The sequence below is a fragment of the Piliocolobus tephrosceles genome, chromosome 1, assembly GCF_002776525.5.
Source record: "Piliocolobus tephrosceles isolate RC106 chromosome 1, ASM277652v3, whole genome shotgun sequence".
In the NCBI taxonomy this organism is placed as follows: Eukaryota; Metazoa; Chordata; class Mammalia; order Primates; family Cercopithecidae; genus Piliocolobus; species Piliocolobus tephrosceles.
The window spans coordinates 112,529,221-112,543,318 of NC_045434.1; the positions used below are offsets into that span (position 1 = coordinate 112,529,221).

The 14,098-nt window shown below is 40.7% G+C and overlaps 1 protein-coding gene across 1 annotated transcript in view; it reads right to left on the reverse strand.

Annotated features, from left to right (window-relative positions):
* FAM102B (family with sequence similarity 102 member B) overlaps positions 1-11,470 on the reverse strand; it is a 69,121-nt gene extending 57,651 nt beyond the window's left edge. The window contains exon 1 of the mRNA XM_023196245.1: positions 11,220-11,470. Within this exon, the coding sequence (XP_023052013.1) occupies positions 11,220-11,356 (137 nt within the window). The 5' untranslated portion in view covers positions 11,357-11,470. The remainder of the gene's footprint in view (positions 1-11,219) is intronic.
* Positions 11,471-14,098: the final 2,628 nt, after the last annotated feature.

Genomic DNA, 14,098 nt, shown 5'->3' on the forward strand with positions numbered 1-14,098 from the left:
GTTTGTCAGTAGAGGGGTGTGAGACAGTAAGAAAGAGGGACAGACAATAAAAGAAGGCACAACTTCCTAGGCAGTGGGTGGCAGGACCTAACGCAACCTCATTTTTACACTCCAAGAAGTAGCAGCCGGAGAAACTGTCTTGTATCACTTTTAATTGAAAACTGAAAATTTTAAGGCCAGTCAGTTCAAATTACACCTTTCATTCCTGGAATCTGTACGAAAAATCTAAGCTGAAAGTCTTGGTCACCTATTCTCCCTAAATCCTCAATCTGCTCTGTCCTACTGTTCTATTCTTCCTCACTCCGACTCATTCTCTTGCTCCTCTCTCTCCCAACTCATTCCATGATACCACCTGAAACCTCTGTTCCAGGATTAAACAAACCCTCATACTCTCAGCCTCTTCACAGAACACTCCTCTTATTGCCTAACTGAAACCCGGCTATCTCACGAGGACACTGGCTGTATTGTATCCCCTACAGCAGAGGCGATGTTTATTCTCCACCCCCATCTTCCACAGGTCCAGAGGCAGTGCCAGCACTCTCCGAACAATTCATTGCCACACGCAGGCTGTAACTCTTCTAGTTTTAAGCTTAGGGCTTAAAAGCTTGAGGCACATGTCTGGCTCATGTCACACTCTTCCCTTCCAGGTTGATGTGACACTGAAGTAGCTGTTTTGCAGTCTTTCTCTCTTCAATCCAACACCTGCAATCATTCGGGCTATCTTAATACCATGCAAACAACACGCCCTAGACTCAGGGTTCTTTGCCCTATGCCATTCTTCACACCATTTCAGCAACATCCATACCAACACCCAACTGTGGACTGCTCTACTGAAATAATCACAAGCATTAATATCCCACTCTGAGCACAGCCCCTCCTCACCACCTAATTCTGCATAGCGCCTTTCCTTCCACACATATCTTCCTTTAACATCACTGAGGCCTTCATCCTCCAACTGTTCCATATTTTCCTTATTTATTCCTGGCCTGGTTTTGCTCCTTATGAAATCTGGACTCCATTATCGATTCTTTAGATTCCTTTTTCACCAGTACTCCCAATTGCCTTAGGCCTTTCCACATACCTATAAACCTCCAAACCTGAATCAATTCTACTACCCACTGCCTCCTATCCCTAACGTACAAGCCCTGCTGGAGAAAACTGCATGAACGCGTATACTGCCATCATTAAAATTCATGTTTTTAAATTTCGGGTGGGACTTTTGGACTTGTCTTTGGTCAGCTTCCTCTCCCATTCCTTGCGGAAGCTTTTCTGATCTTTCATCATTATCCTCATATCCCTTACTCTACCTTTCTTGGTTGCTACTGAGAAAGCTAAGGTCACGTGTCAGATGAGAATTCTCTTCAATTCCAACCCTAAACCAAACCACTAACTTTGCATATCACTCCCTGCTTTTGGCTCCCTAAACTACAGCACAGAACCAAGTCTAGGCTCCTTGAAATGACCACTTCCTCTCCCTCTCACTATGTGGCAGCAGTTGTACACCACTCTACCCACTGTGCCCTCAACACAACACTGCTTCATGTCACCGTGTCTTTTGTTCCCTTTATCATTCCATTTTCCCCTCCAGCTAGACTTTTAAAAAAACCCTGCTAAGGAATTCTCTTTCATGACACTTCCCCTGACCCTACCCCGACAAAAAAACTCCCAGTTAAACACTTTCACCTTTCTACCTATTCTTGAATTTGTTTTTATTACTGCAAATTGTACACCGTATGGTAATTTTTCATGAAGGTAACCGAAAGAGTAAATTTGGCGCGAAATGACTGGTAGCAACAAGAACTGTAAGAATTGAGTGAGAAGTGAAATCACAGTGGGATGGTGAGAAAAGTTTTCATTCATTCAACAAGTAATGAACATTAATTAAGGGTATAGTATGTATAGTCATGTTAGGAGCAGTGGGTGGACTGTAGGTTGGACATGTATGGGTATAAAACTGAGAAGATATCTGATTTAGATCTTAAAGAATGGCTGAAATATAGATTGACTAAAAGAAGGGTGAAGGAGAGGATATCAAGGAGACACAAATGCATATATAATTGGCTGATATAAGCTGTCCAGACCCAGCTATAATGAAAGGATTAGGAAGAGTAGTATTAAAAGACAAAATTGAAAGCTTAATCATAGAATTTTGGAGTTAGAAAGGGCCTTAAGAATCATTTAGGTGAGGCTAGGTACAGTGACTTACACCTGTAATCCCAGCACTTTAGGTGGCCAAGGAAAGAGGATTGCTTGAGGCCAGGAATTTGAGACCAGCCTGGGTAACATCTCTACAAAAATAGAGACCACATCTCTACAAAAATAGAAAATTTAGCGTGTTCCTGTGGCACATACCTGTAGCCCCAGCTACTCGGGAGGCTGAGGAGAGAGGATCACTTGAGCCCAGGAATTCAAGGCTGCAGTGAGCTATGATCGTGCCATTGCACTCAAGCCTATCTAGCCTGGGCAGCAGAGTAAGACTGTCTGTAAAAAGAATAATCAGCATCATCATCTAGATGACCCATCCTCCTAATGATGAATAACATTCCTGACAAAAGGGTGAGGTCATTCAACTGTTAGTAGTACTGAGGTAGCCTACTCACTATTGTACTCTCCTAAATGTTCTAACTTACTTGTTTTAATATTGTCCGAATAGACACATGCCTTCTTTAACACCTCCCCACTGGTCCTAGTTCTGTCCTCAGCTGCACCCAGCATAAGTCTATTCCCTCTTTATGGGACAATTTTTCAAATATCTTTCATTAGCTGATATGTGACTTTGAACAAATTATTTTTTAAGGATCAACTTTCTCATGTCTAAAAGAGCAGCATGACAGAGGCTAATTATCCTGATATCTGTCCTCTCCTCCCTTTATTCTAATTGAGTGTTTTGCTAGGCATATAGGCACCCAGCAAAGACTACATTTCTCAACCTTGGGGCTGGATGTGGCATGGGGCTGATGTTCTGGTCAATGGACTGTGAGCACAAGGGACCTCCCCTTCCCCTCTCCTCCTTCCCGGTGGCTGGAATTCGGATGTGGGGTAAGCCAAGTTAGCCCCTGTGGATGACAACAATACCCTGAGAGCAACAAGACAAAAAGAGTTCAGGCCCCTCACAACTGGACAGAGCACAGCTACCACACTAGCTTGGACATCATATGAAAAAGAAGTAAACTTCTATCTTGGTTAAGCCACTTGTTACTTTTTAAAAATACCTTGTTATATAGCACCTGACATTCATCCTAAACCAAAAACAGGTGACAATGGTATTCTACTTCTATTAAAGGGGTTTTGTAAGAATCAAATCAAATTAGGAATGTAAAATATACATATATACAAGTCAATTTTTTAGTATTTGAAGACCATTATCTTTTCTCAAGACTAACCCCAGTCCTCTGCTATTAGCATAACTCAAGATTCTTAAGAATCCCAATACCTTCCTTGGACTTCCATTTGATAACCCTCAAAGGCATACACCCCAAACTGAACATAATTTTTCATAAGCTGTGTAGATAAAACGGGATATACTTTCCCTATATATTTAATTTAGTGATCTCTGTATATGTGTCATCTTTAGCAAAACTACAACAGATCTTTTCTCCAAATACTTGCTTTCTTTCAATATTTACAAAATGCCTGCTATGTAAGGCTCAGTGACACAATGGTGAATATTAACTTACTGGTGTAAAATGGCATTAATACTATTTTTATAAGATATGACTATCCAATAATGTGACTAAATTTTGTGAACTTGGTTGTACAAAGCCACATCTTGAAAAAAAAAGTAGATTGAGTACCATTTTTCTTTTCTCTCTTTTTTTTGAGATACAGTCCTGCTCCATCACCCAGGCTGGAGTGCACTGATGCAATCATGGCTCATTGCAGCTTCAATCTCACAAGCTCAAGCGATTCTCCCACCTCATTCTCCCTGAGTAGCTGGGAATACAGGTGCATGCCACGACACCCAGCTAATTTTTAAATTTTCTTCAAAGACAGGGTCTCACTACGTTGCCCAGGCTGTTCCTGAATTTCTGGGCTCAAGTCACCCTCCTGCTTCAGTCTTCCAAAGTGCTGGGATGACAGGCATGAGCCCATAAAAATGCCCGGCTGCACTTTACTGACCTTTCATATACAACTGCCTCAAATCTAAAGGGGCCAGGTCTTGTAACCTGTTTAATGATGTCACATATTGGAACCAGTTTTCTGAAACTGACATTCAGAAAAAGTTATAGTATATCTATATATTTATCTACCACTTCTATAAAACATAAAAATGAGAAAGCATACAACACAAAGCCTGAAAGGCAGTAGAATTTAGTGATTAACAGTGGTCCTTGGAGCTAGAATGCCTCCTAGCTCTACCACTTACTAGCTGAGTAACTTTCAGCATCTCTTTGTGCTTCTGTTCCCCCAGGTATAAAATGAGAGTAATAGCAGCAATAATAATGGCAAGGGTACTAATAATGATAATGACATAATAATAGTACCTTCCTCACAGGAATATCTTGAAGATTAAATGTAAAGGCTTAGAAAAGTTCCTGATGCACTGGGAAAGTGCTCAAATAAATGTCAGTTGCTATTATTCCTGGTATTTTAATAATGTGAATTGATGACTCCATTTCTGGTCAGGGTATAAGGAATTTTTTTAATTAAAATTTTTAAATTTTAATTACTTATCTTTATTAAAATACAGTTGACAAAAATTGTATATACTCACTCTGTACTATGTAATGTTTTGATATGTGTATATATTGTGAAATTGTTAAATCAAGCCAATTAACATATCCATCAACTCACACACTTATTTTTTTGCTGTTGGAGAACACTTATGATCTATTCTCTTAGCAATTTTCAAGTATAACACATTGTTATTAACTATAGTGAGCAGTTTGTACAACGGATCTGAACACATCCATCCCATCTGTGCCCTATGACCAACAGTTCCCCATCTCTCTGTTCCCTCACCCACTATGAGTTCACCTTTTTTATATCCCACATATATGTGAGATGATGCAGTATTTGTCTTTCTGTGCCTGGCTTATTTCACTTTAAAAAAAAAAGTCCTCCAGGTTCATCCATGTTGTCATAAATGACATGATTTCCTTTTTTTTTTTTAAAGGCTGAATAATTTCCATTGTATGTACCACATTTTCTTTATCCATTCATCTGTTTACAGACACTCAGGTTGTTTCAATAACTTGGCTATTGTAAATAATGCTGCAAAGACAATGAGAGCACAGAATTCTCTTCAACATACTGATTTCAATTCCTTCAAATGTATACCTAGGAGAGGGGTTGCTGGATCTAGGGTATAAAGAATTCTGTGCCATATGGTCAGATAGTACTTTCTACTGCTAGTAGCTTTTGATAATTTGCTGCTTGTTAGTGATTACTGATCTTAAAAAATCAATTTAATGCACTGAAGAGCAAGTTGAAAATATATATCAAAACCCTTAAAAATCTGCATGCCCTGTGACTCTATAATTCCATTTCTAAGTGTTAATCCTAAATAAATAATAATGGATGTATACCAAACTTGGTTATAAGGATGTTTATTGTAGTTTATTTATAAAACTATTAATAAAAAAGGAAAGGAGACTTTAAAAGTGACTTGGTTCAATAAATGATGGAAACTCATATAATAGAATAATATGCATCTATTAAAATAATTTTGTAATTGAATATTTAATGACATGAAAAGATGTATGAAGTAAAAAACCATACTAAGTATAGTATAATCTCATTTTGGCTTAAAAAGGATATGTGATAGTCATGTGGGGAAGCGTGGGTATACATGTATGTGTACGGATCAATAAAGGCTCCTCATTTCTATACTAAAATATTTATAATAGTGATTATCCCTGGGTGGTTCATTTATGGGCAATTTTTGTTCCTTTCTTTTTGCCTTTCTATTTTCTAAAATTTCCACATGAATCTGTATCACTTTTTCAATAAGAAATGTTTACTAAAAAGAAATACACAATGTGCAGTGAACTAAAATCTTGAAAACAGAAGGATGTACTCTGGCCAAAAGAAAGAAATTCTTTCCGCTTGTTTACAAAGTAAAAGGTCCAGTACACAGATGTGTTCATCAGCTTCCCGGACACTCCCCAAATTCACATGTGTTTCTGCCACAGCCTCATGTGAAACTTAGAAAACTATTTGGCTATCAGCACAAAAAAAGATGAACAAAATAAGGCAAACTAGGGAATTCTAAAAGATATAGGAAAAATGTCTTCCAATTATTCCTTTAAGTAGGCCTGAATCAAACCTGCCCTGACAGTTTTAATAAACCTCAAAAGTGATTTAAATGCCTTTGCAGAGGAAGTACTGTGAAAATATTTAAATACAATAATATTGTCCTTTTGAAACATCTTCAGAAATACAGTCATGTACTGCATGAGGACATTTTGGTCAACAACAGACCAAATATACAATGTGGGCAGAGCAACAGGCTATACGATATAGCCTAAGCACGTAGTAGACTATACCATCTAGGTTTGTGTAAGTACACTCTATGACTTTTGCACAATGATGAAATCGCCTAAGGATGCGCTCCTCAGAACAGATCCTCATTGTTAAGGGATACATGACTATATTTTATTAGGCAACAATTTAGCCTCAGTTGAATAGACCACTATAATTGTACAATGTATTTTCCAAATATTTTATTAACTATGGCATGTAAAAGTCTGACAATTTACCCTGATCATTTTAATAACATTTATCACAAATAATTACCTTTTAATCTTTATATTTTTCTAATCTCTTCATTGAAAACAATACTGAGAAAAACTGGATTCTAAAATTAATTTTCACTAATAATCTTTATTTATTTATTTTTGAGATAGGGTCTTACTCTGTTGCCCAGGCTGGAGTGCAGTGGCGGTGATCTCGGCTCACTGCAACCTCCGCCTCCGGGGTTCAAGTGATCCTCCTACCTTAGCCTCCTGCGTAGCTGGCACTACAGGTGCCCACCACCACAGCTAGCTAATTTTTTGGTATATTTTTTGTAGAAATGGGGTTTTGCCACATTGCCCAGGCTGGTCTCAAACTCCTGAGCTCAACGAATCTGCCCGCCTCAGCCTCCCAAAGTGCTGGGATTTACAGGCATGAGCCACTATGCCTGGCCTTTTTTCAGTAATAATCTTTAAAAGGGTAAAAACAATGTAAGGAAATTCTAAATAAGTTTAGTAAGCAGTCCTATATGGCTTCAATAGACAACATCTAAGAAATCCACATACCGTAATAAATGCCTCCAACTACTCATCAGGCTCACCGTCACCTCAAATGTAGAGTGCTAAGTATGTAACTTAACCCACCATATCTTCCACCACCATATGCAATATTCCCCTTAAACAAAACAAATTATTTTCCTGACTTCTTTACTTCTGTCGTGGCATCAAGGCATCTGTCATAACATTATCATTTATCAGTCACTTATATGAGACAACTCCGAGTTCAGGTTCTCATTAGCTCCTGCTTGGGTTATTTTAATAGCTTCCTAATTTGTCTCCCTATCTCTAATTTCCCCCCCACCCAACCTTGAATACAAATAGCATCAGCCTATCAGCCAGGTTAAACACCACTTTAATCACACAACTCAGTTCAAGAATCTTGGGTTTAATTTTACCCTACGAGCAGTAGACAGCGACTGTCATTTGTAGAAAGAGAGTAGAAAGAAACTCTTTACAATGGTATTCAAAGTGTTTCTCTAATCTGATCTTCTGCTTCTGTTCAACATGAAGGCTCTGCAATTAGGCTGATCTATCATCAACTCCTATTAATGACTTGCTCAAGCTGTCCTTCCACCCTCACTTTGTCAATGCAAATTCATCCTCCTAGCGTGCTCCACTGAAATGCCAATGTGGTTATCAGTAACCATTACAGTTGTAAATAAACTCTTTTGCTTTAGAATTTCAACAACACTCATATATTGTCTGATCCATTCATTGGGCACTAAGTCACACTGTCTTCTACTGTCAAGCAATTATACATCTATGATCTAATTTCATTAGAAGTAATTCCCTTGTGGATCCTTATATTTGTTGTACTTCTCACAATCCCAGATGGAGAGCTATTAATAGAAACCTGGTAAATGCTCAATATTTGGTGAACAATAAATGATCTGCATGTTTAGTTGTACAAAGCCAAATATATTAATATATATATCAAATGTATATGACCTATATATATTTGGGTCTCTCTATTTATATCTATATCTATATATGTAATTTTCTGTGTGCCTCTAAGGCTTTTCTGTAGCAAGATGAGTATTATTTTATATAGGTTCATCCATCGGGGAGTCTCCAAGACTAATCCTGAATTTGGTGATTCATTAGGACTCACAGGACTCAGCATACAGTCCTACTCAAGGCTAAGATTTACTACAATATAAAGATACAAAGTCGAATCATCACACACTTAATTTCCCTAGCATTAAATTTTGATGTGCTGTCTAACAGGGAAACTCATAAGAGACTCAATGCCCAAAATTCGTATTAGGGCCAGTCATGCAGGCTGACTAGCAAGAACCAAAATTCCAGACGGAATTTAGCATAAACCACTCTGTACAGTCTAGGCACAGTGAGCCACTCTTATCATTTAGGTAGTTTTATATCATGTATGGAACCATTTACCATTCAAGCTCCCAGATGCCAGCCAAGGGCCAGCCATGTACATAGGCCTTTCTAAGAATAGCAGTCTTTAGCCTGCTATGTTACCTCTTTTCTATGTAATTCATTTCATATTTTTACAGGAGAAATGTTACAGTGTTAACTATACCTGACCTTAAGGGACACATACAGCAATTTTTTAAAAGTTAAAATCTAGCGTTCAATTAGAGATGCACTGCCTTGACTGGCACCCACTAATTAAAAGTTCTGTGATTTTGAAATAATTCACTTCCTTTAGATATTTCAGATTTTCTTTCTTTCTTTCTTTCTTTCTTTCTTCTAAAATGAGGCCTCCTTCTCAAATCAACAATTTTGTAGTTGTTAGGATAAAGGAATCAAATATCACATCTAAAGCAATTGGACCTTCTTGGACAAGTTCCTGGTCTCCTCTTTAAATGCCAACTGGATGCTAAAGCACTGTTCAGGTGTTTTGGGCACATCATCTCACACCACCACATGTCAGTGATGGTTTCTATTTCACATACAGAAGTTTTGGGACTCTAAGTAACCCATCCAGGTTTACCACAGTGGAACTGGGGTTTAAGCTTAGACCCACCACATTCCAAACTCTTGCTCTTAGCTTTACACCAACTATCTCTACCTTATGTCAAAGGCACAGGCTCCTTATTATGAGTCATTTCCCTCACACTATATGGCTTTTTGGTTTGGCTATACAGAGCACTATTCCTAATCTTACTTAAAATCAAATTGATCAAAGTCAAATTTTAGTTGGAAGAAAAAGGCGTGAGTTTAACCCAAGATACTCAACTTTTTCATTTCTAAGTCTTGCGGAGTATACTTTTTGCTCATTAAAGTCATTAGGAAGCTCCCTATTCAGAAACTTTCATATATGGCACACGATTTACTCCTTTATCTGGCATCACCCTGTTTGAAGTTACACAGACCTGATCAGAATCTTGGCATTGCACTTACCAGCTGAGGGGACCTTAGGAAAGTGAGTTATGCTTTCTGAGCCTCAGTTTATTTATCTACAAAATGGGACCCCTACCTTATAGACTTGCTGTGAGAATTAAATAAGATAATATATTTAGAAGCCAACATATATTGGCTGAATAAATGACTGCCTACAACGAAAGAATAATTGACTTGTGGGAAGTAAGTCAAATCAACATAACAGAGGTAGGAAGGAAGCCCTGTAGACAAATGCCCTGACCACCAGGTGTCACCACTGGCCCAGGAGCGCCAGTCTAACTGCCTGACATTGGGCGTGGGACCCTGCAGAAAAACAGTCTAGGCCTCAGGGTAAGACTGTCACCTGCACCAACAGGACCTTCACGAATTGGCTTAGGCTTTTTCACAACTAAGAGACAGTCCAATGTTTTTTTTTGCACCAAAATAGGTTACATTCTTCTCTAACAGGTGTTTAAAATACTTAGCTGAATATCCACTGACGTGTCAGCACAGTTTAATTTTAAAAACTGTCTTCAGCGAACTATTAATTTCATATATCCTTTGGTTTAGCCAACTAGACATTTTCTGACTTCCATAGCCTTCAATATAGCCCCAGAAGACAAGTTTCTGGCCCCAATTCCACAACCCAGTGACATTATTTCCTTTACATTATAAATGGGATGACTGAATTTTTTTTAAGTAGAATATTTTTAGGGCAAAAATAAAGTCTAAGACCAGTATATATGGGCAAAATAAACATTAGCTTTTAACCCTTCTTGATCTCAGGAACTCAAAAGTTCATTAAAAAAATTGTTTTCTCTCTATATACATATTTAAAGAAAGCACCTTAGGGTACATCTGTCAACCTGTGAGTAGCTCTGAAATTACTCAAGAAACACTGCCACACCTATTATTAATGCCACACCTATTATTTAATAGCTTCATTCTGTAACCTGCTAATGCCTCTATCTGGGAGTGCCCAGGGGCTCATTTTAAAATGAGGGCTGGGCCTGGGCTCCCCGTCTGGCTCTAAGCTCTCCACAAGGAGATCCACTAGTGGCTGCTTCAAGACTAATTCATCCAGCATTAGCGTCTAACTGAAGACGCCGCTCTCTGATGAGGCACAGACCGTTGTCTCGTCTGCCAGGAGCACTTGACTCAAGTCAAGCCCGGCCAGGCCTACTCCAGTCTCAGACTGGGTGGCCAAGTCCCCGTGTAATCTACAAGGGAGAAAGAATTGTGCTAAGCCTAGGTTTCTGTTCAGAGCTGGGCTCTTGGAACTCCAGCAGTCTGTGTTATTTTTGTTTTTAACAGCTCAAGTTCTACTTTGCATTTCACAAATACGGACATGTCTTAAGAGAAACCAGAAGCATCCTCTCCCTCCGGCCATTGCTCCCATTTCTAGAGGATTTGGGAGGGAAGAGCAGATAACAGGCACCATCTGGAGTCAGGAGCGCAGGAGCCAAGGCTAGCTGAGAAGAACCCATTTGCAAAGCACTTTGCAGGTCAATAAATTCGACTGATTTCAGAGCGGTCCCTAGGGAAAGGCGAGCAAATGGGCCAAGGAGAGATGCTGCCTATCCAACAAGCCCTGGCCAAGCAGACCCGGGCGAGGAGGCGCGGGAGGCGAGTTACCTGGAGGACTCGGCGGTGAAGCTGCCGCCGTCCAGCAGCCGCATCTTGCAGAAGAGGACCCCATTGACGAAGGGCACTGAGGAGAGCTCCTCGAGCTCGAAGTCCACCTTAAACTTAAACTTCTTCTTCTTCATCATCGTGAGAGCCAGGCGCCTGCAAGCTGGGCGCACGGCCGGGCGCCGCCGCCTCAGCTTGGCCGAGCCCTGGATCCGCCCAGCCCCATGGCCGGGGCCGCGAGCTGCGCGCGGGGGCGCGGCCGGGGCCGCTGCCGCCGCCTCTCGCGGCAGCCTGGGCCGGAGCGCGGCGGCAGCTGCGGCGCAGACCCCGACCGCCCGCGAGGAGCGGTCGTACTGCAGCTCGTCCGGAGAGGTGAGCGTCCTTTCGGTGCGCAGCTCGCCGCCGCCTCCGCCGCCGCTGCCTCCAGTCTGGGAGTCGGGAGAGGCGAGGCTGGAGGAACCGCCGCCTCAGCGCCTCGGGGGTCGGGGGCGCCCCCAGCGGCCGCGGCCTGCAGCGCACGGCGGGGCGGAAGCGGGAGGACGGGCGGGGACTTCGTGGGCGGGCGCGGGTTTGGCCGCCGACTCTAACCCGCGACGGCAGTTAGCACGTCACGCCTTTCTGGGGTTAAAAAAAGACAAACGCGACAGAGAAAGCTTCCTTCTACCGCTTCCTCTCCGGCTTTCTTTTGAGTTTTTGCACCGCCTCCTTTCTCCCCCACCCCCTCCAGTGGTTTCTTTCCTTTGGTGTTGAGAGCCATGGGTTAATAGAGGCAATTAAAATCTCAGCGTTGGTTTGGTCAAATTGAAATCCTAAAACTAAAATTTCCTTTAGGTACTCTAAATTCACGAGCTTTCAAATATAAAAGGAAGATAAGGTAAGAAAAGGGAAAATGATGTATTGAGGGCCTATCAAGTGCCCAGGCACCGTACTGCTGCAGGCGCTTTCTTTCGGGTATAGCTTAGCTAGTTCCTGTCACCCAGGACAAAAGATAAAAGAGCAAAGAAGTAGTTAAAATAATACCTTCCCTTTAAAAATTTGTCTGTCTATACCGAGAACTGAAATGCTTAAAATCAAATTCTTCAGGGAACCTGGCGTGGCGTCGCGCGCCTGTAGTCCCAGCTACTCGGGAGGCTGAGGAGGGAGGTTAGCCTGAGGCGGGGAAGCAGAGCTTGCAGTCATCGATATCGCACCACTGCACTCTAGCTTGGGCAGCAGAACGAGACCTGGTCTTAAACACAAAACAAAATCATCAGGGCAGGCTTAAACACACACACACACACACACACACACACACACACACACACAAAACCCCAAAAAACCTCCTTAGATGAATAACAATTACCTGCCTTCTATAATCATGCATATCTTGTTACAATGAATGTTATAAAGTTGGTTACGTGATGTTCATGTTTTTAAACTGAGTTATTGTCATTTTCACTAAGATTCTGTCACAGTAATCTCTGAAAGGGTTTAATTGAAAAGATTTTCTTTCTCAGTTTACTCATTTACTCATTCATTCATATAAAAAATTTTAAAAATTGCCTAAAATGTCAATCATTGGCTAGACCCAATAACCAAAAGCCAGTAACTGCCCTCAAGAATTTTACAATCTAGTGAGGAAGATATGTTTAGACAGGTCATTAAAAAAACAGAACATAGCACCAAGTTATGTAGAACTCAGATAAACAATTAATTGAAATAAATCAGGCTTTTGAATTTCAAAGGATGAAAATGATTTGGGACAAAGTGGGGTAAGGTGTTCCAGGAGAAAGAAATAAAAAAAATAAAGACTCAGAGGCAAAAAGACTCAGAGGCAGGTTCAGGGGTGGGGATTTGGTAATGGATAAAGCTTCTTACCCCGCAGGACAGGGGGCAAAGACAGTGAGATGCATTAAGGGGACTTTGAGGTTTGTCATTTAGAGTACTGGATGAATGTTAATTTCATTGACTGAACATTGAAAGCAGGAGGAGGGCAGATTGGGAATGGAAGAGATAATGAGTCTTTATGGGAGTTGCTTGCAGTACATGTAGAGAGAGAGAGGCAGCCTTAGCTCATAAAAATGCATTGGGAATTGAAAATATACATTTGGAAATTGAGGTAATCACTGATAGCTGAAGCCCAAAAGGTAGATAAGGATGAGTTCCTCTGAAGAATATTTAAAGGGTAGACAAAGAGGAGGTCATGAAGGTGCCTAAGAACAAGCAGTCAAGAGAAAAAGGAGATGAAGAAAGAGATGGCCTGGAAGCCCAGAAAGTTTTAATCATGTAACATTCGTAGTTTCAAAGTTCAGTTGTGTGCCAGGCACTATGCTGGGTGCTAGAGATGCAAATGAATAAGACATAGGGGCTTATAAAGGAATGGAGAAAAACAGAGATATGCAAACAGATCAACTAAAGTGTGTGTGTGTGTATGTGAGACAGAGAGAGAGAGTGAGAGAGAGAGAGTGTGAGCGGGCGATCCGTGATCCATGCAGGATAGAGGATCATTTCAAGAGAGTGCTGCAGAGCAGTCCCAGAGGATTTGGACTGAAAAGAAGCTACTGAATTGAAGGTCTAGGAGGTCACTGGTAATCTTGGCAAGAGAAGTCATCATAAAAGATAGTGACAAAGTGAGATGAAAAGTGACAAAGTAAGTGAAAAGATGATAGTGAAAAGTACAATAGTGACATAGTAAGGTGGCTAAATAAAAATTATATTTTTATTAATATTTTTCTGACTTTTTTGTCAGTGAATGAAAAGAGAGCGAATGGTGACCTGTGGAGGACAGTTCAAGCTTTTTCAATAACATTCAGAAACTATCCAATATTTATTGAGTGTCTATTAGGTGCCAAGCACCTTAATAGGTCCTATGGATCTGAGATGCAGTCCCTGTCTTAGATCTC